The 23,244-nt window shown below is 42.0% G+C and overlaps 1 protein-coding gene across 1 annotated transcript in view; it reads left to right on the top strand.

Moving 5' to 3' along the window:
- The window catches only part of DNAH12 (dynein axonemal heavy chain 12), a 937,015-nt gene that overhangs the window by 545,902 nt on the left and 367,869 nt on the right, over positions 1–23,244 (top strand). The window contains exons 43-44 of the mRNA XM_069206470.1: positions 6,872–7,064; positions 21,699–21,860. Coding sequence (XP_069062571.1) covers positions 6,872–7,064; positions 21,699–21,860 — 355 coding nt within the window. The remainder of the gene's footprint in view (positions 1–6,871; positions 7,065–21,698; positions 21,861–23,244) is intronic.

The raw sequence follows: 23,244 nt of genomic DNA, 5'->3' as shown, positions 1-23,244 counted from the left end.
AAAACAATGAGGAATATGCTGAAAAAGCATTACTATGGGTCCGTTTCATAGATGACCTTTTTATAATCTGGAATGGGTCTAAGGACGAATTCATGCAATATTTTAATATTTTAAACAGTAATGAGGTGGGTTTGAAATTTACATGTGAAACCAGTAAAACATCTATACATTTTTTAGACATTACTATTTACATTGAAAACAACAAAATTGAAACTACAGTATATCGTAAGGATACTGCATGTAATAGCGTGTTACATGGTAAAAGTTTTCATCCCAAACCTCTGGTAAAAAGTATCCCCCTGGGGGAATTCATCAGAATGAGGAAGAATTGTTCTCATGATAGGGACCTATCACTAAAGCTTTGTGAAACATATGAGAGATTTAAAACTCGAGGATACAATGAAAAGATCCTTAAGAGGAATTTAAAGCTTATTCAGTCCAAAAAACGAGAAGAATTTCTATTTAACAAAAGAGAAAGAGAATCTAAAGAAACAGTGCGAATGATCATGCAGTATACTAAAGAGAGTACATTAATTAAAAATATTTTGAGTAAACACTGGAAAATAATAAGCAGAGATCCAGATTTAGGACCCATAGTAGGCTCGAAACCTTTGTTTTCCTACAAGAAGGCACCGAGCATCAAGGACATATTAGTAAAAAGTCACCTTGTACTAGAAAAAGATAGCAATTGGCTAGAGGTGGAGCAAAAGGGTTTCTTTAAATGTAACTCCTGTAAAGCATGCAAAATAGGCCAATCAATGAAAAAAGTGAAATTATCAAATGGACAAGAATGGGTTATCAAACAAAAAATCACATGTAATACAAAATATGTAGTTTATATCATAGAATGTCATTGTGGCCTCAAATATATTGGCAGCACAATTTGTGCTTTAAAGAAAAGAATCCTAGAGCACATTAGAGCTATCACTCATAAAGACTACACATATGCTACAGCCAGACATCTATATACACATACATTAAGTGATTGGAAAACACTGAGATATTACGCTATTGATCATGTCCCGGATTATGAAAGAGGAGGGGACCGAGTTAGGAAGCTGAGACAATTAGAATCGAGACTCATAATTCAGATGAAAACTAAGGCCCCTTTTGGGATCAATAATGATGAAGAACTTTATGTTCATTTATAGGCGGATATTCAAATACAATGTATTTATATTGATCTGTAATATCATATAATGTTTTGATTGTGATGAGAAAATCAGCAACTGTCTTAATTATTTTGTGAGCATTTAACAACAAAAATTATATAAAAATGTTTTCTAAACTAATTCCTAATTCACATGAGATTAAAATACACAACAACAAAAAATATGTTAAAAATTCGGGGATTTATTAAATTAATTAATTAATTATAAAAAAGAAATTGAAGTGGAAATGAAAATGAAGTGGATTTGTTTTATTTAAATAACTCTCATAGAATTCTAATATGATTGTATTTCCTTGTAAAGAAATTTATTTGTGGAATTTTTGCTTTGAATTCAGTTACTTATGTATGAACTATTATTCCCAGCATGCATTATTATGGTACAAAAGCGTTCACTATAAAAGAGTTTTGCAGTGTGAATTGGATGTTTGAACTCGAGAAAGACCGAATGGTCGAAACGCGTTGTTCTGCTCTTTTTGTTTCACATTAAACTAAGAATTACTCGTACTTTGTTGGAGTGCACTGCTAATTTTTGATGCAATATATATATATATATATATATATATATAATTACTGGAGCCCTCATCAGGAGGCCACTACAGCTTGAACCACCTGCTGTAACCATTACACTCCTACAAATGGGACAATTCAGACTATTCCAGACCTCAAAGGTATAACAAGGGCTTGGGATGCAGGAATTAGACATTTTTTATGCATAATTTATTATTTAGCAACAGTTTTTATGTTTTTATGCTCATCTTTAAATTACACAAACAGAGCCACCATGTGGCAGATTATTTTAAGAGCCAAAGTTGACAATTAAGTGCCAGTGCTGAGTATGGGAAACCACCGACTCAAATTATGCACTGATTGTAACCTGTTGGAAGGCAGCAATTTGATGCGTCTGTCTGCCTCACACAACTTAACTGTGATCACAAATTGAACGCTCCTATGATGAGTCTATATTCCAAGTTTAGAGGATATTTAAGCTCTTAGCAAAATAATGTTTTATGAGAGATTATATATAAATAATTCCATTGAAGATCATTCTCTGACAAATCACAATTCATAAATATAACTAGTATATATAGTGTGATCAATTGACTTATGTTGTCTCTGTCCTTACAGAGATAAATTAAGGCACTATGTGCCAATTCCCATCAACCTGCACTCCCCAATCCAGGTCCATGGCATGCAATGCACAGGTTAAATGTTCCATGGTAAGCACAAAAGTAATAAGGGATAATAGATATCCCTGTAAAGTACCACACCCTATCTGTAGAGGCTCCAATACCATTTTAACTGTTTTCATTCTAGCCGCCGAAGTAGAGTAGAGAAGTTTTATCCAAGATAGGCACACCAGATCTTTCCATAGCTTGTGTGTACACCTGTATAAAGGTAGGGCCACCCCAGGGTATTGAAAGCTTTCTCTGTGTCCAATGATGCAACCCACAGGTGGGTTCCAGAGGACTGCCCCAATACATAACCAAGAATAAATCAGTTTTGGTCAGGGTCATTCAGCGTTTGCTTTATAGGCACTACACTATTTTCCCCAGTATCTTATAGTCCAAATTTAATTGTGACGATAGGCAATAAGACCCCACTGATAAAGAGACCATATCAGGTTTGGGTAGGACCCCCAGTACTACCTGCTTCAAAAAATCTGGAAGCATCAATTTAGTTCGTACCACTTCATACACCTGAAATAGTTGGGGAGACAATTGCTGGCCAAATGTGGTGTATACTTCCACCGGCATTCCATCCATGTCTGGGTTCTTACCCTTTGCAATCTGTTGGATAGCTAAATGAGCTAACAGAGCAACCACTTCTGCATGTTGGAGCACAGAAAACTATGGTAGATGAAGGCTGTCTAAATACTCCTCATTGTTGTAGTAGTACCCAACCTCAGGGTAAGCATAGAGCACACTATAGTAAGTCTGAAATGTTTGTTTAATCCCCTCTTAAGTTAAGTGTTCATTATTTCTTGCCGTGGGGTTTGTAATGCTATATTGGGGTTCAAGGGACTTCTGAATGAAGCAGCCAAGTGAGCAGCCGCCCCTCCTTTGCCTCCCTCCATATTTGGGCGGGCCAGGAATTCCCTGTAATCAGTGGTGAATAGCCTAGTGAGGCCATTTTGTGGTTGAGTTTTGCTTGGGATAACTGGGCGGTGGTAGTGGAGTTTAGAACTGAGCATATCTCTAGGCTGCATATCTTAGTCTCAAGCATCAGTAATTCTCCACGGGCACCCATCTGTTCCCTTACGCTGACTTAATGCACAAACCCCTCAGGACCACCTAAAATGCATCTGATTAGAAGAGTGCATCTGAGGTCATTCCAGCATCCTCCTGTTGCATAGTATCAGCCAGTTTGCGCGGGACGCTGCATCGCAATCACCTCCATGGGGAGACACCACAGGCTGGGAATGGCTGGACAGCCTTCTCCCCAGTTGAGAGTCAACTTGAGGGGGTTATGGTCAGATAATGTACAACTGAAGTATTCAGTGTTCACCACCCTTGCTCCTGCCTCTGGCCTAAGTAGAAAAGGTCTATTCTAGTCTGCAGGTTGTGAAGTCAAGAGCAATCAGAGTGTTCCATCACCTGTGGGTGCAGGAGCCACCATATGTCAGGGGCCTGAGTATTTACGGCCCACTGTTGAAGAGGTTTTGATGTTGGAATTGATTGGGCTCCAAGCACAGACAGGATAGACCTGTCTAGGATAATGCTAGGAATGCTATTCTATTCCCCTATACAGATGCATGGTGCAAACATGTTTGTAATAAGCGAAGGTGAAAGTGTGTCCAGGAAGGCAGATTGATTCATTTTAGGGGTATAGAGTGCAATAGCGAAACCCCATCCAACTGCCTTCTTGCACCATGTATCTGCCCCCAGTGTGTAACCTGGAGTGTTGTACCCCAAAGGGGATCCTTTGGGCAGCCCATATCAAGACCTCTATGGCATATCTCGAGTATGTGGTACACATAACTCTGCCCAACAACCTCTTGCGGAGCTTCTGGAGTTTGTCCGAGGTGAGGTGTGTCTCCTGTTGGCATGCAATGTGTATATTACAATGCTTTAGATAGATATGAACCCTGTAACAGTTGGCTGGTCATGCCTTGCACATTCCATCTGTGTGCTGTGGTTTGCCTGTCACCCATAGTTTGTATAATACTGCTCTATACCATGTGTGCCTCGATCTCTTGAGTGCATGCGGTTCTTCACCACCTTTCTGAGGCCAATTGAAGAAGCTGTCAGTAGTTGAACAGAAAATATAATAATGACTGTCGACACTGTCATAATTTAAAATCTTATCAATTTGTAGTTAATTCTTATCTTAGTATACCACATTCATATTGATCTTTTATACAGATAAGATTTTTTTTTAGTTAGAGCAGGTGACATAAGGGTCAGATCAGGTTTCGGAAGCTGTTCAACGTTTATCTTTCAGAGATCGTAATTGTAATTTATGTCACTCATCTACACAGGGCATAAACCAAGTTCTAGTTGTTTGCTGGGCACTGTCTGATGCTAGAGCAACAGTACGTGGACCGCTGTTTTTTCAATACAAAGTCAAAACTTCTGAAGAACTCGACCCTCTAATCATATCTTCACTTAAGCCTTCTATCTTTATCTTTTTAACGTTTTAGTGTTTTTCTAAACCTGTTATAAATGACATTATTTATGAAGATTAGAAATGTCATGGTTGTGTTTTTGTGTGATCCATTTTTATTGTATATTCTATGTTGCCCTATAGTTGAGGGCTAAAACATTTTACAAGTAAAGTTTTTTGGACAATTTATTGGTAATATGTTTTTCACATTTGAAATGCTGTATTTTATTTTTTGTAATTAATGATGACACATCTAGCCTTTATATCACAACATCAAACTTAGTACTCAGCCTCTTGCTGTCACAGAAAAACTGGCTGGCTGTTTTGTTGTTGTTACAGCTATTTCTGAAACCGTAGATAAGTGTATTCTTTATTATTTATCTTTCCTTTTCTACCATCTCACTTCATCATTGATGAATGAAGGAATATATTTACATAAAGTTGCAGTGCTTTGGTTTTGTATATTAAAGTTGTTCATGCTTCAAATGAATGTAGGCGAGTAACTTGGCACCGATTCGAATATTCAGTGTTTCTGGTTACATTGAAAACCTTTGACCGGGTTTGGTTAGTGATTAACTATTTGTTAAACCAATACTTTTTTTCTGATTCCTCATACATTTCTACTTATGACCTCCTCCAGCTTCTCATGCTTAGTTTGAGAATAAACTGTCTGCTGTTCACCTGCTGTCAGCCAGTCTTACATTTTAATTTGCCCACACTTAACTGGATGTGGTTCTAATGATAGTATAAATAAATACCATCACACAAGGGGATTGAGGCTTTCAAATTTTCTTTCCAGTGCCCCCCACCTCCTTTGAGAACAGTTCTGGAATATTTTTCTGTGCCTGGGTGACTGGCTCCTGGGCAATAATAGATTTGTGCCATCTTATATTGCAGTCTAGTCTGTGGATGTGATGGAAGAAGGAGACCACCCACCTGTAGAGATATATGAAGATGATGCACCAGTTTGATGCTTTCGACTTTAGGCAAACCAGCACCTTCATGGCAAACTATGATCTTCAACTTTGGCACAAGTTCAACGGCTACACTTCCTGGTTTCTGCGTTATGCCCAGCAATAGCACAGTCTGAAGATAAACTTGAGTAAGGAGAGTGCAGGATAATGGTTGCTGATGTTGAGTGACTAGAGTTGTTTTGCATAAAGAAACTTTGTTTGATACTTCTAAGGATGTACAACCCTCTAATGATTCAGCAGTATGAGACTGGCATAGTCAGAACCAAATTGCTATACACCATCCATCCAAGTGGTATGTCCTGGGCTTCCTACTCCTTTTTGGTTGACTAATTCTCTTTGTCTGCAAGGATATGCATACATTTCAGGTCATGTTGGTACTAGGCAAAAGAAGTACCATTGTCTTCTTCATGGTCTATTCACATTTCCAGAACCACTTGAGAGGTCCTACTATACTCCAGTAGGGTGCAGACGTTGCTACTACTACCACCACTGGACCAACACCACCAATATTCTTGAATGTTATGACTTACAGATGTCATGGCTGCCACCATCAAGATTCTAGGCTGATCTTGCTTTAGTTGGCATCCCCAGAATTTCTGCAGGAGGTAGAGAGGCCCTCCATTTAGGAGCAACTAAGCAAACTCCCAAAAAAGGACACAATACCTTTTTCTTTTTAAAGTAAAAAGTTATGACTCTGCCCTATTTTGGACTTTAACAATTTAAAGATTTTTCTCTCAATGACAAATTACAAAATGCTGACTGGCTTAGGTTATTGGAAGGTTTTCATATCAAAGACTGGCTGTGTTCTGTGGATCTCCAGGATGCTTCTTCCATGTACCCTTCCTGACGGAACATAGGATGTATCTATGGTTTATGGTGGGAAACCAACACTAGCACTACAGGGCATTGACATTTGATCTCATTGCTATACTTCTGATCTTTCCCAATAAAGGTAGCATTTGAACAAAAACTGCATGTTGCAATGACTGAGTGGTTAAAAGAAAATAACACTGTTGAATAAAGTTTAATTCCTACATAATAGCTTTTTGTTCATTTTTTGTAAACAAAATAAAAGATAATTAAGGCAGTTGCAGTAATTTATCTGTTTTATCTTATTGGACAGGTATGTTTTAGAGCATCTTTCTCGTATATGTCGCATTTTGAAGCAGCCTGGAGGAAATGCTTTGCTTGTTGGAGTTGGGGGAAGTGGGCGCCAATCAATGACCCGGTTGGCAACGGCCATGGCAAAAATGAATATTTTTCAACCAGAAATATCCAAAAGCTATGGAATAAATGAGTGGAGAGAAGACCTAAAGGTACAATATTTACTTTAGAAGATCTTGTCATCATTTAATTAATGAATATTATTTAGTAATATTTTTGCTTCTTATGTTGTGTGAATGTGCTGTCATCTTTCTTCTGGCTTCACTTCACTTAATCTTACAAAAACTAGTGTAAATGGTAAAAATGAAAAGAGATGGGATAGAGGATCTATGCCATCCCATCAGTTCATGTGCCCTATTCTAAATTAGGAACAGGGTGCAGGAGTGGGCTTAGCTTACACCCACCATGTTCCCAGCTAAAAAACAGAGTACAGTAGCGGGTGGCCATTCACCAACTCTTTTTAAAGTCCTACCTTGCCTGTGCTTCATGCTATCAAAGCCTTGAGCAAGATAGTTGTCATTTTTCAAACCTACCTCACCCTTGTACGAGATGGTGGGGGGATGGGAAGCATGTACCACCATCTATAATATTTAAACTACTCCCCCACCCATAGGAAAGGAAAGGGATGGAGATCATACATCTACACTCCATACTTCATTTACCAAAACATCCATAATTTCACATACAAACAAACAATCAGGTATATACATATCATACCAACAGAAGTCCCCCAAAAAAGTAAAATTGAAAGGGAGTTGAATTTGAGCAACATGTTAAGAATGGCTTTGCCATAAAACCTAAAATGATAAGAAATTCACAATTTAAGGTGCTATCCTCAGCTCTGCCACAACCCACAGTATTTTCATCCTTAAATCCCCATCGAGCTATTACCTGAAAATGCCTAAAATACAATGGCCCTCATTACGAGTCAGGCGGTCTTAACTCGCGGTGGTGGTCAGACCGCCGCGGTCATGGCAGTCCTACCGCTGACACCACCTGGTTGCTGCCAGTGTCACGAACTGCACTCTACTTCTCACCGCTCGATGCAGGATTGGAGAACACACCCGGTCTTCTACAGGTTCTGGATAGTCCCAGATAGGGGAGACCCTTTCTAGTAGCCACGGTGCCGCTTGACAGGGAACTCCAAAGCAGAACGTACCCTCCAGAAGGAGTCCTAGAGGAAAAAAAACCAAGAACTGTGGAAAAACCTCAAACAGGAAGTCCTAAAAAAGAAGAAGAAAAACAGGACTTGAAAACAGGAAAAAAACCAGGCAAAAAATACTCCAAGGCAAAAACAGGAATGACGAACAGGAGCGAAGAGCACAACCAAAGGGAAGTGTTTGCAACGCAAGGTAGAGCAAGACTGAGTGGCTTACATACTGAAAAAGGGGAAGTGACAACACAGGAAATGAAAAGAACACCATCTTAAATTGGGAAAAAGCACATAGAAAAGAATAGGGAAAAATAGGCAGTATATAAGAAAAAGAGCATGTTGGGAAATACAAACAGGAAGAAGACAAGATGGACACAAACATGAACATGAAAAGGGCAGAATACTGAGGCAAGAAAAAAGAAAACTAAAAGAAAAGAAAAAGACCAGAAGAATGCCACCACCGACAGGGGAGATGAAAATGCCTTACAGTAGGTAAGGGCAACGCGACTGGGAGCGCAAAACACGCTTCCCAGGATGCATTGCCAAAGTGACCAGAAAACGGGGGAACGGCGCTCCGAGAATCGGCTGTGCATTCTGACCGTGGATGCAAAAAGAGACGCCGCGTCGAGGCGCGGTGTTACAGTAAGTCCCCTCCCCGAGGCCCCAGGTTTGTCAGGGTGACAGTCAAAAAACAGGCGAACCAAACAGGGAGCATGGACGGAGGAAGCATCCTCCCAAGAGCAATCACTTAGAGGGTAGCCCTTCCAGTTAACCAAAAATTGCAGTCTGAGCCGAAAAAATCAGGAATCACAAATTTCCTGGACTTCATATTCAGGCTGGCCGTCAACGAAAAGAGGAGGAGGACGCTGGAAATGTGGTGGTATGGATCAGGAACAAAGGGCTTTAATTGGGACACATGAAAAACTGGATGAACCCTCCAGGTATGAGGTAAGCGCAGTCGCACAACAACAGGATTCAAGATTTGCAAAATCCGAAAGGGTCCATAAAAACATGGTTTGAATTTATTGACAGAAAATTGGGAAGGTAGAAATTTGGAGGAAAGCCACACCTTGTGGCCTACTTGATACGAAGGTGCCATTTGTCCATAACGATTTGCTTTTCGTTTCATTGCTTGTTTCGAAGCTAAGAGAGTTGTATGAAGTAGGCTCTGGATTTGGCGGATCCGACGTGCAGTGACTGCAGGAACAAAAGAGGATGTACTGGAAGCAGTAGATATGGTCCTAGGATGAAATCCACAGGTGCAATAAAAAGGTGTGGCCTTGGTCACACTCTGCACTCGGCAAGGGCAAGAAACTCCGACCAATTACTTTGTGTGGCATTACAGTAACATCTCATATACTGTTGGAGTTCCTGATTCACTCTTTCAGTTTGACCATTCGTTTGTGGATGGAAACCAGAGTACAAGGAGACCACCATGTTTAATGAGGCACAAAAGGCTCTCCAGAAACGTGACACATATTGTAGCGCTCTGTCCGAAATGACCTCTTGCGGGAGACCATGGAGGCGAAAAATATCTGTGTGAATATGCAACTCATTTCAGGAGCTGTCGGTAACTTTTTTTAAAGCTGTGAAATGTGCCATCTTGGTGAATGAATCTACTATTAACATTACTATTAACATGTTTACATGGTTACCAGGAGAGGTAGGTAAGGAACATATGAAATCCATGGATAATGTACACCAAGCAGCTAAGGGAACCGGTAAAGGCCTTAATACACCTGCTGACTTAGTTCGGGGTGTCTTGGTCTGAGCACATACTGGGCATGTTGAAACATAGGTTTCTGTATCTGTCTTAAGCGAAGGCCACCAAAATGATCGTTGTAGCAGTTCCTGGGTCTTCTTGATTCCTCGATGCCCGGTTATCGGGGAATCATGACACATTTGTAATGCTTCTATCTGAACTTTCTTGGTAAGTAAGAAAAGAGCCTGCTAATGATAGAAGTAGTCGTCCTTCTTCTGCAAAAAAGGAGTCACTCTATCCCATTCCGAAGTAGAAAGAAACTGGTACTCCGATTTAACGCGTTCTTGAAAAGATTGAGTAGCTCCGATGATTCTACTAGACTCAATAATGTGCGGAGAAGAGTTCTTAGCGACATCAGGATATCTACGGGATAAAGCGCCTGCCACTGAATTCTGGGAGCCAGGTATGTACGTGATGACGGAATCGTACTGGCTAAAGAAGAAAGCCCATATTGCTTGACGACTGTTGCAACACTGGAAACTCCGAAGACATTGTAAATTGCGATGATCAATCCTGGCTTTAAAAGGCTCTCTTGATCCCATCGAGAAATGCCTCCATTCCTTACATGCTACTTTGAGAGCAAGTAATTCTCGTTCCAGTACTGAATAATTGCGTTCTGCTTCTGATAAGATATGAGAAAGATAAAAGATAGGATGTTCTAATCCATTGTTGTCTTGTTTCTGCAGCAGACCTTCCCCAATGGCTCTGTCTGAGGATTTATCAGTCACAACAATAAATTTTTTGGTAATATCAGGGTATCGCAAAATAGGTGCTTGGGTAAAGGCCTTCTTTAATTCTTGAAAAGCACGTTCAGCATTCCCGGTCCAGACGGAGCCCTTCTTCAGATTCTCTTTCTTAACTGCTTGTGTAATGAAACTTTGTAGGTGGGCAAAGATCGGGTTAAACTGATGATAGAAGTTTGATAGCCCAAGGAAACATTGGGTTTCCTTTACTGACGCTGGAGAAGGCCAATCTAAGATGGCGCTGACCTTGTCAGGGTCCATGGATATTCCGTGTTGATTGATACTGAACCCCAAATACTTCACTTCGGTCTTATGGAATTCACACTTCTCTGGTTTACAAAATAACTGGTTCTTCTTAAGTCTTTCCAAGACCTGCAGTACATGTTCCGTATGTTGCTCAGGATCACGAGAATATATCAAGATATCATCCAGATAGATTACTACATATTGGTTTAATAAATCAGGGAACACTGAGTCCATGAATCGTTGGAAGACAGAAAGTGCATTGGTCAATCCGAAAGGAATCGACACGGTACTCATAGTGCCCAAAAGGAGTACGGAAAGCTGTCTTCCATTCATCTCCTTCTTTGATCCATAAAAGATGATAGGCACCCCTTAAATCTAATTTGGTGAACATCTTGGCTCCTTGAATGGCATCCAATATATCCCTAATTTAGGGTAACGGATAACGATCCTTAATTGTTATTCTATTGAGTTCGCGAAAGTCGACACATGGACGTAGATCTTTCGTCTTCTTTGGGCGAAGAAAAGAGGAGCCCCAGCAGGAGACGTAGAAGGAGCAATTAATCCGTTCTATAAGTTATCATCTAGGTATTCCTTGAGCACCTTCTTTTCTTGGTCTGTCAAAGAATACATTCTACCAAAAGGTACGACTTCCTCAGGAACCAATGGCATAGCACAGTCATAGATTCGATGAGGAGGTAGAATGGGATTACTGGGTTTCTGAAAAATCCCAATATATTCCTGATAACAATCTGGGACTCCATGAATCATGTTTATGGAGTTAGTATTATCCTTAGTTGACTGACAGGACCTTTTAGGAGACCAATAGGAGTTAGTGGAATAACATTTCTGCTGACAAAACAAAGACGTTAGAGATATTGTTCTCGTTTCCCAATTGATATAGGGGTTGTGTCAAGTTAACCAGGGTATTCCTAAAATCATGGTGTGATTTGGTGAGGCTATAAGATCAAATGCAACATGTTCTTGATGCCCCCCAAATGTCAGACAAAGTGTAGGAGTTGAGGCCACCACAGGACCTGAGGTTAAAGGAGAGCCATCAACCGTGTGTACCTGCTCAGGAGTTTCTTTAGGAATACGGGGAATTCCTTTATTCATAGCCCAGGTCTCATCCAAATAGATTCCACTGGCTGCACAATCTATGAGTGCCAGGAGATGTTCTTCTTGATCCTGTGAACTTTGTAACTTGACCGAGAGGATAAACAGGGTGGACATACTTTCTCTGGAGGAACATATCGATGTTACTTCAGCTCCTCCCGTCTCCTTCCTCCTTATAGGGAATGGGAGTTGGTGTTTCCCGCAGGTCTTGAGGGACGTACCGGGCAACTACGAATCAGATGGCCAGCCTTACCACAATACAGAAAAAGTCCCTTTCGCCTTCTATCCTCCCTTTCTGATTCAGATAATGGACCACGGACGAGATCAATCTGCATGGGTTCTTCAGTGGGGGATGGAGAGGCTTCGGATGGAACTTCGTCCGTTCACCGACTGCTGGTACGAAAATTACTAGACTGGTATGGGACTCGCGTTCTATGTCTCTCCATCTTGCGCCCTTGTAGTCTATATTCAATGTTCATGACTTGATCCATCAATTCCTTCAAGGAACAAGCTGGAGGAGAATGTACAAGTTCATCTTTAATTTCTTCACGCAGGCCTCAGCGGAATAAGATTATAAAGGTTTGTTCCACCCAAGAGGTTTCAGCTGCCAGCTGTTTGAACAAGTTATATACTGCAGAACATCCTGATTGCCCTGCTGTATATCACATAAGGCCTCCTCAGCTGCTGCTTCCACCCCAGACCTCTCAAATATCTGTTTGAAAAGAGTCAGGAAAGCAGGATAATTAGCCAGGACTGGATCTTCTGCAGAGACCAGAGGAGTCGCCCAAGCAAGTACAGGACCAGACAAGGCGCTGATCAGATAGCCCACCTTAGGCTTATCAGAGGAAAATTGGAGTGAACGAAAGGCAAAGAAAACTGTTAGGGCATCCAAAAACTCCTTTATCTTCAGAGGATCTCCTGAATATCGAGGAGTAGCAGCAGATACGGGTGGTATATCCATTGACCGGGAAGACAGGACCTGTCGTAGTGCAGTGTTTTCAGCCCGTAATTGTTGTAACACTTGGGCTTGTTGTTGGACTGTCTGCAGCATGGCTTGAGCATTTTCTGCCGCCTCTCCCTGGGGATCTTCCATGGCTGCCTTGCAACGTGGAATCTTTTGGCGTTGCAATCTGTCAGGAACTGCACTCGACTTCTCACCTCTGGATGCAGGATTAGAGAACACGCCGGGTCTTCTACAGGTTCCAGATAGTCACAGATAGGGGCGACCCTTCCGAGTAGCCATGGTGCCACTTGACAGGGAATGCCAAAGCAGACCGTACCCTCCAGAAGGAGTCCCAGAGGGAAAAAAAACCAAGAACTGGGGAAAAACCTCAAATAGGAACTCCTAAAAAAGAAGAAGAAAAACAGAACTTGGAAACAGGAAAAAACAAGGCAAAAAATACTCCAAGGCAAAAACAGGAACGACGAACAGGAGCGAAGAGCACAACCAAAGGGAAGTGTTTGCAACGCAAGGTAGAGCAAGACTGAGTGGCTTATATACTGAAAAATGGGAAGTGACATCACAGGAAATGAAAAGAACACCATCTTGAATTGGGAAAAAGCCCATAGAAAAGAATAGGAAAAAAGAGGCAGTATATAAGAAAAAGAGCATGCTGGGAAATACAAACAGGAAGAAGACAAGATGGACACAAACATGAACATGAAAAGGGCAGAATACTGAGGCAAAAAAAAAGAAAAAGAAAAGAAAAAGACCAGAAGAATGCCACCACCGACATGAGAGATGAAAATGCCTTACAGTAGGTAAGGGCAACGCGACCGGGAGCGCAAAACACGCTTCCCAGGACGCGTTGCCAAAGTGACCAGAAAACGCGGGGAACGGCACTCCGAGAATCGGCAGTGCGTTCTGACCATGAATGCAAAAAGAGATGCCACGTCGAGGCGCAGCATTACAGCCAGTTGACTGCCTGGTGGTCTCAACGGCGCATGCAGCGCTGCCCTGGGGATTACGACTTCCCAATCCGCCACCCTTTACATGGAGGTTGGACTTCCATGGAAAGGGTGCCGGAATGGGGGCGTCATGGGACCCCATGGACAGCCCCGTCATGCTTTCCACTGCCCAAATTACGGGCAGTGGAAATCGCGGCGGTTGTTGCTGCACCCACCGCATCGCCACATTGCAGCTGGCTCAATTTACGAGCCGGCGTCAATATTAAGGCCCTGTTTCCCACTGGGTCAGCGGGCGGAAACTCGCCAGTCCAGTGGGAAACTTGAAATAAGGCTGGCTGTGTTGTGGCCGCACTGGCAGTCAGATGGCAGTACAAGTTTGGTGGGTGGCCTCCACCACCCGCCAACTCGTAATGAGGGCCAATGTGTTTGAGAGAATGGTTGTTTACGTTTATCAATTTGTAAAGGAATCTCTAATGGTGGACCTATTTTTTAGAATGACACTATAGAACATTGCTAAGTTGTGACAGTGTGGGTGCCGTACGGTTGGTGTGTTTGCATATGACAGTGGGTGGGTTGGTATTTGATTATGAAAATGTATTTGTTTGAAGGTGGGTGCATGAATGCGTGAGGGTATGTGCCTTGGAAGCTTTGTTAGTTTACATCTAGTTCTTCATCTATGTGCTGTGTGTTCTATTTTGCACCAGAAACACACCATTCCTTTAATTATGCATTGGTAGACAAGATTGCCAAGTATTTAAGTTCACTTTTTAGACTTGGAAGTCACATTGGGTTACAGTTATTAGGGAAAGAAATTGGGTCATAGTGGCCCAGCAGTAGGTCGGGATATATATAAAAAATTGGAAGAAGTGAGCTGGATTTTAGGGCCTGTAGATCAAGAATAAAAAATGAATTTTCAATACCTATAAGTTCTATTAATCATTTGGTCACATACAATTGTGTGAATATCCTTGTTCAAGAGGCATACCACCAGATCACATTATGTTGTATTTATGTGTTTTGTAATCCCACATTATTTGACTTGTTTTCTATTTTAGATGGATATAGCTACCTGTGGATTCCTCATCTTTTGAATACTCCCATGTGCCAGCATTCCACAGAAGCTTTCTTGCAAGCTCTCCCACATCGACAAGGGCTTTGGAATCTTCATGACTCCGCATGCGACCTTGCATGACATCACTGGAGCCATAAGAAGCCCTCAGTGGTGTGCTAACGTCAGTTCCCTTTTTTCTGCACTTTCAAAGTGTTCCAGTTTTCTGTTATGCTCTCCATTAGGGAATGGTAGACGGCTTTCGACATTCATTCCAGTGTGGCAACATTATTTTGAGGAAAAAAAGGCTCCACCTAGGGAGTCTGGGTTTAAGCCATGTAAAGAGTGCGAGGATCAGATGTCTATCACTGACCCTCATGATATTTGTCTTTAGTTCTTGAGTTAGGACCACAATGTCAAGGCTTGTTTATCATGCCAGAAAATGAGCCCCAGGTCACTGAAAGAAAGAGAGACAAAGCTCTTTATGGAGGAGGCGAGACATGAGAAACAGAGCATCAGAAATCTCGTCTTCATTCAAAGTCACTTTCACCCTGTTCATTGAAGTTGGCGATGAGGAAGCACAAGAAAAAGCAAAGTCATGGTTCCCGGTGTCGCTCTTCTAAAGATGAGTTGCCAAAGTCGGTATCCCCATGTTCAACGTTGCATGAAGATTGAGGTGAGGTGACTTTGGTGCTGTCTCCAGCGGCCTTTCCATTGTCACCTTTGAGTCCAAGGCTGCCACCAACTTCACCTGGGCGTTCAGATCTGACACTGGATATAGATTCCATGCCTATACCTCAACAGGAGCAGGAGTATCCAGCCTTCCTTGCTCTATGAGCGGACCCTTTCAATTCCATTTTCCTTTTCATTTTTAATAGAACGATGACTCCATCTGGTGCCCATTCGGGCCTCATGAGTCCACTATCATATTCCTTGGAGGATTTCTGGCGCATTATCAGCAGGCACCTTTTGTGCCGATGGCCCAAGTTTTCTGGCCTATTCCGGTGCCAAGGAAGATGACTCTTTCGTCAGCCATATTTGTCCCGTAGATGTCATCGCCACTGGTTTTACCTTCTCCGACATCGGTTGGATCCATTCCAGCATCACATGCTATGACTCCGGTGTCTCTTCTTACTTCTCCAACATAGGTGCCGAAGTCACTGGTGCTGTTGCAGACTTCGCCGGTGCCACAGCCAGCATCACCGATGCAGTTATTGAGTCGAGGCATAGCGCTTGAAGGGAGGCTCAGAGACTTCTTGAGAAGGAGCAGTATTTTGTTAGGTGAAATAGGGGTCTCCAGAACTGAGAGAGGGACAGATTGTGTGTCTGGATCCAAACTTTGAGGGTTTAGCAGAGGCAAGTGGCTTAGATACATCCCCAGAATAGGAATTGTTGTCACTTAAAGGTATTCCACCATCGGAAGTTACATCTTATCATTCAGTCATCAGAAATGCTGCTGACCTGTTGGATTTGCCTCTTCCATACCAATCTTAAATCTAACTTACTTACTGAGGTGCTTCATTCTATTTCATCATCCTCAGAACCCTTGTTGCCTTTCCAACTTTAGAAATTTGGCAGAAGCCTGTGCCATCCTCTGCGGTTTCAAGGCCCATTGCTAAGAGGTACAAACTGGCTCCAAAAGTCTTGCTCTTTTTGTCCTCTCATCCTTCACCTGAGAGTTTGGTGGTACAAGCTTCCTGTTCTTCATTAACTTACACCTGGGTGTTTTCCGTTGTCCCCAGCAGATAGGTAGTCTAAAAAGATCGGCAAAGAAAGTCTTTTCACCTGGCAGCATGGCATTGAAGCCCACAAAAGCAACCTGCTTGTTGAGACATTACATTTATGCTTTATAGGACTCTTCTAAAGCTGTTTTTCCAAAGGAAACAGAGGATGCTCAAATAAATTTTTCTGAACCTCCGAATGATGGACTGGCTGCAGCCCATCAGGTCATCCAGTTGGGTGTAGACACCGTTGACTCAGTGACTAGAGAAATGGCTACAACGATAACTACCAAAAGGCATGCTTGGGTGAGTTGTGCAGAATGCCTTGATGAACTTGCTCTTCAATGGGGCTAGACTTGTTGGTTCAAAAGCTGATTCTACATAGGAGGGGTTTAAAAAACTAAAGAAATGGCTTGCTCCCTTGCTCTTCTGTCCCAGCTCAAGGATTACAGGCAGTTTAGAAACATTTTAAGCTTTGCTAGAAGCTTTTCTTATTATGGATGACATTAGTATCAATAGCAGTAACAGCAGCCAACCAATACCCTTTATAGACATTGTAGGGGGTATGGGAGGGGAAAACAGTGAGCAATTGTACTTCCCCATCTTCCTCTTCATCCTCTTCCTCCTCTTCCCACTTTGCAGGAATACACCCCTAGTTTTCCTATCTTAGAGCATGCTTTGCCGGTGGGAGGATGGGTGTTCCAGTTTCTACAATAGTGAAGATCCATAACATCTGATCTATGGATGTTAGATATTGTGAAAAAAGGTTACCCTTCCAAGAATACCTTTCCAAGAACTTCCACCTCCTTTTCTGCCCAGCAAAAGTCTGCAGACCGTCTCTAGCTCCTCCTACTGGAGGTTTAATCCATGCTTCTAAAGGGTGCAGTGGGGTTGGGTCCAGAGGAGGAACAGGGTCAGGGATGTCATTCACGTTAATTGCTGATTCCCAAGAAGGATGGACGTTTGTGTCTGATCCTAGACCACAGGATTTTGAACTGGTTTCTCTGGCAGGAAAAGTTAAAAATGCTGACCCTAGCTCAGGTGCTTCTTGGGCTGGAGAAAGAAGACTGGATGGTTTCATTCGACTTGAAGGATGCATACTTTCACTTCCCTATTCGACAGACATATAAGAAGTATCTCAGCTTCTGGGTAGGGTGTCAACACTATCAGTTTGCGGACCTCCCATTTGGTCTTATTTCAGTTCTTCAGTTCTTCAGAAAGGTGATGGCCGTAGTCACAGCTCATCTTAGTAGGTTAGGGGTATCACTACTTCCTTACCTGGACGATTGGCTCATCAAAGCAAAGTCTCCAGAGTTGGTGTTGCATCACTTGCGGTTAACGACTCAGTGGTTGTTCAACCTGGGTTTTTCCATCAACAAGCTCAGATCTCACCTAGAGCCCTTTCAGCACACCCTGTTAATTGGGGCAGTACTGGACTCAACAGTGAGTCAAGCCTTTTTTTCCTCCTGGACATACTGGCTATGATCTGATGTTTCAGAACTGAGCAATGATTCCAGTCCTAAAGGTCTTGCACCTGTTAGGTCTGTTATCCTCATGCATTCTGTTGGTCAACCATGTACATTGGCACATACAGGCCCTCCAGTGGTACCTCCACAGACAGTGGGGGGCACAGTTATAACAGATGCCTCCATCTTAGGGTGAGGGCCCTCCAGTGGTGCCCGCACAGCTGGTTTCATCACAACAGGGATCTCCAGGTGACTTTCAAGATTTCCAGAGATGCTACAGTGGATCTGCAGTGGTAGAATGTGTGCAGCAATCTGTCTCAAGGGAAACCATATCACCCTCCTCCTCAGGTGGCCACAGTTATAACTAATGTCCCCACCTTAAGGTGAGGGGCTCATCTGAGGGATATGGGGGTCAAAGGACTTTGGTCTTTAGAGGAACAGTTGTTGCATATTAATTGGTTAGGAATTGCGAGTGATATGTCTGACTGTCAAGGCCTTTCTCCCTTCACTTATGGTGATAAACCTATAGATCTTTAAAGGCTCATTTGTCAGATGTTTTACATTTTGCTCTTTCTTTGGTACAGCAAGTCTGTGGAGTTGCCACGGTTACGGGCTATTTGTTTGCTCTTACAGCATTTGTTTGTTTAACAGATCATCCTTCTTTGTTTAAGTCTCCCATTGTGTTTATAAGGGACTTAAAATCGGTTCCTTCCCACTCCGTTTATTATGCCTCAGTGGAATCGTAATTTAGTTCTCAGGTATTTAATGGTTCTCCATTTAAATCTTTACATCGTCCTTTGAGATTTCTTACTTTTAGGACAGTTTTTCTTGTGGCCATAACGTCTACAAGGCGGGATAATGTGCCGCAGGCCTTCAGCGCTAAGCCTCCATCCACAACTTTCTTCGCTGATAAGTTGGTTCTAAGAACTAGGGCTGCCTTCCTGCCAAAAGTGGTTTGTCCATTCCATTTGCGTCCTTTCCTACTTTCTATCCTCCTCTGCAGCCATCTAAAGAGGAGGAAGACTTCATCATTTGGACCAAAAAGGGCTGTCAGCTTTTATGTGGACAGAACATATGACTTCAGGCTGGATGACCAGTATTTTGTCAAAATGACAGGGAAGGCGATCCACAAAAGGACTTTGTCAACATGTATCATCCTTTGCATTAAGATTTGCTAAGCCATGGCACACAAGAAACCCTCGGAAGGTATTCATGCTCATTCTACTACAGCTAAATCTTCCATTCCTCACTGACCGACCTGCCTGCCCATTGCTTGTCTGCATATACCAAAAAGAGAATTGTGTTTATGTTATTGCATGTGTATATGAGTTCTTATACGTGAATCCTTGATTTAGAGTCCTATGAACTGTAAATACATTACTGAGGTTAATTTCATCTGTTCGCCTTGAGACAAAAAAATGGGTGGAAATTTACATCAGCATGCTGATGAGGGCTTCTTATGGCTGCAGTGATATCACACGAGGTCACGTGCAGAGCTGTGAAGCTTCCTAAGCCCATGACCATGTGAGAGAGCTTTCAAGAAAGTTTCTGTGGAATGCTGGTTCATGGGTGTATTCAAAAGGTGAGGTAGACACTGTATCCACCAGAAAAAGCGTTATCAAAGGTAAGTAACTTGTTTTTTAGTGACTGTTAGAAACGGGGTCTTTGATTGGCAGTCAGGTTACCCCCTGTCCAAGCAAGGACCCTCACTCTAGTCAGGGTAAGTCACGCACAATCCAAATTATCCTGTGCCCACCCTCTGATAGCATGGCACTGAGCAGTCAGGCTTAACTTAGAAGGCAATGTGTAAAGTATTTGTGCAATATATCATTCAATACCACAGTATAGCACCACAAAAATACACCACTCAGTGTTTAGAAAAATATATAATATTTATCTGATAAGATGCAGGTCAAAACGATTATAATGCAATAAGTATATGTTGAGACATCACTGAAAAAGTGGTAAAGTGTCTCTAGTCTTTTAAAAGCAATAAATGTCTCTTTCAAGCACAAAGTACCTGGTTCGCGTTCAAAGGAGGAGATGCGTTGAAAACAAGAGGTGTGCGTCGATTTTTTGGGCCGCACGTGGTGACGCAGCATTTAGTTTTCACGCAGGGACGGCTGTGCGTAGATTCCCGGTGCTCGATCGTGGATCCTCTTCAGGTTGCGGGGTTTTCAGCCCCCCCGGGGACGAGGCGTGGATTTCCTGCGTTGACTGGATGAAGTCACAGGGGCTGCATCGATCCAGTGGGCGTTGCGTGAAAATTTCTACCACACAGCAGGTGCTGCATCGATCCCTCTCTGGAAGTCAGGCTGCGTCGTTCTGGTTCAGCATGCAGTGAATTTTTCACCGCAGTGCAGGCTGTGCATCTATTTTCACCGCACAAGATGTCCTTCTTGTAGAGATGAAGTATTTTTGATCCTGAGACTTCAGGGAACACAAGGCAAGCTCTATCCAAGCCCTTGGCGAGCACTTCTCACCACAGCCAGAGAGCAGCGAGGCAGCAGGACAACAGCAAGGCAGCAGTCCTTCAGATAAAGCAGACAGGTGAGTCCTTTGGGCAGCCAGGCAGTTCTTCCTGGCAGGATGCAGGTTCTGGGTCAGGTTCGCTTCTCCAGGAAGTGTCTGAGTTGGCAGGGGCAGAGGCCCAGTTTAAGTACCCAAATGTGCCTTTGAAGTGGGGGTGACTTCAAAGAGAGGCTTAGAAGTGCACAAGGTCCCCTTTCAGTTCAATCCTGTGTGGCAGTCCTTTGTGTGAGGGCAGGCTACTGTCCTCTGACTTGTAAGTGACAGCCCCTCCACCCTCCCAGCCCAGGAAGACCCATTCAAAATGCAGATGTATGCAAGTGAGGCTGAGTATCCTGTGTTGTGTGTGAGTGAATGCACAAGGGCGCTATCAACTGAACCCAGCCAGATGTGGATTGTAAGTCACAGAAGGATTTAACTGCAGAAAAATGATCACTTCTCTAAAAGTGGCATTTCTAAAATAGTAATATTAAATCCAACTTCACCAGTCAGCAAGATTTTGAATCACCATTCTGGCCATACTAAATATGACCTTCCTACTCCTTTCAGATCAGCAGTATATGAATGTAGCTCCAATATTAGCCTTTACACTACTAGGACATGTAAACTACACAGCACCCTGCCCTATGGGTTACCTAGGACACACCATAGGGGTGACGTATATGTAGAAAAAGGGGAGTTTTAGGCTTGGCAAGTACTTTTAAATGCCAAGTCGCTTTGGCAGTGAAACTGCACACCTAGGCCTTGCAGTGGCAGGCCTGAGACATGGCTTAGGGACTACTTGAGTGGGTGGCACAATCAGTGCTGGAGGCCCACTAGTAGCAATTAATGTACAGGCCCTAGGCACAAGCAGTGCACTTTACGAGGGACTTATAAGTAAATTAAATAGTCCAATTGGGTATGATCCAATGTTATCATGTTTAAAGGGAGAGAGCATATGCACTTTAGCACTGGTTAGCAGTGGTAAGGTGCACAGAGTCTTAAAACCAGCGAAAACAGTGTCTAGAAAGTGGAGGGAGGCAGGCAAAAAGTTAGGGATGACCACCCTAAGGCTGTCAGGTCTAACAATGACATTCTCTGTTTTTCTATTTTCCTAGAGTCTTATGAGGAGTGCAGGAGCAAAAGGACAAAAAACAGTGTTTTTGATTACTGACACACAGATTAAAGAAGAAGCTTTCCTAGAGGATGTTGACAGTCTGCTTAACACAGGAGAAGTTCCAAACCTTTTTGCTGTTGATGAAAAAGCGGAAATAATGGAGGTAGACGCCCAGTGCTCCTTTTGAATGTTTCTAGTGTTTCTGTTTACTTGTACCTATTTTTTGATTGCAGTTCTATCTCAGATCAGAATTTTGAGTTGATCTTCTCCAACTATTTTCAACATATTCACAGAAAGTGTCCTGAATACCTTAACGTTATACACATTTAAATGTAAATAGTCACGTTTTAACATTGTATCTGCTTACAGAAAGCAATAATATTTACTCTCTGAGAAGTTAGTGGAATCATTTGTATCTTAGTATTGTTGCTCATATCAATTTACAGTAGTACAATTTAAGCTCTTTAATGACTTAGTTGTATTCGGTTAACATATTCTAAGTTTCCTGTTTCTAGGCAATAGTTCCCAAGAAAGACAATAGTAAAAGGTATAGAAATGTTGCTACTGAAGAAATATGATGCAAAATACTTCTTTTTTCTAAAGTTTTACATTTCAGGTGATTTTATCTCATCTCACTGAGCATTCAATTAAAACATAAAAGTTGATAGGCATGGGGGTGGTTATGGAGATTGATACTTTGATGTGGTTCACTAGAGGGGCATGTAATGCTAAAAAATAGCAGCCTTACATTATGGTTGCATGGTCACTAATTTCTGAAGTTGTGCTTTGGTTTAGTTGACCTGCCAAAACCATAATAGAGAATCACCTAACATTTGAATTATCTATAAAAGTGAAAAAACATTGGATATTAGTAGAAGCATTGTTCAGGAAAAAATAATTCAAACCACAATTGACCATTTTACCTTAGGAAACATTTGGTAGTACTGACTATTTAAGAATCTGTGTAATGGTCGATGCCAGAATATGTGGCCTAGATTAGGTTATTTTTCTGTCACCGAACTCAGATATTTGGATTTTAAGAATAATAATGTATGCAAATTTGAGTCTGTTAGGTGCTCTCCTCAAAAATATTTTAAGTTGTAAATTGAACAAAAATCTTTTGGTATTACCAGTTATGGGTGTAATAACAGCATTAGTGTCACAGATGTGTATTAAAGAATGCACAGTACATATGAAACAGATATTGATTTTAACATGTGTGCTAACATCTTGTTTGCTAGGGTAATTCAAAACAAAATACACCATATGTATCCTATGAAGGTGGGTGGGAAGATTTTCTGAAGAAAATATATCAGGTTATAAAAGAAACCATTGAATTACAAACACAGAAGCAACATATTTATTGCACACAAAGCTTATATAGAACACAATTGCCTTGTGTTTTATGCAGTGCAGTCTTAGGGACAGTTCTGTGTTACATCTTCTCACGTATGTCTTGAGCTACTGGGATGATTTCAGATAAATGTAAAATGGAGAGAATTAATACTGAGTCTTTCCACGCCCCTATTCTTTTTTGTTTCTCTCTC

The sequence above is a fragment of the Pleurodeles waltl genome, chromosome 9 (genome assembly GCF_031143425.1).
Source record: "Pleurodeles waltl isolate 20211129_DDA chromosome 9, aPleWal1.hap1.20221129, whole genome shotgun sequence".
NCBI classification, from domain to species: domain Eukaryota; kingdom Metazoa; phylum Chordata; class Amphibia; order Caudata; family Salamandridae; genus Pleurodeles; species Pleurodeles waltl.
The sequence above is the reverse complement of the archived record's forward strand: the minus strand, read 5'-3'. Positions and strand labels throughout refer to the sequence as shown.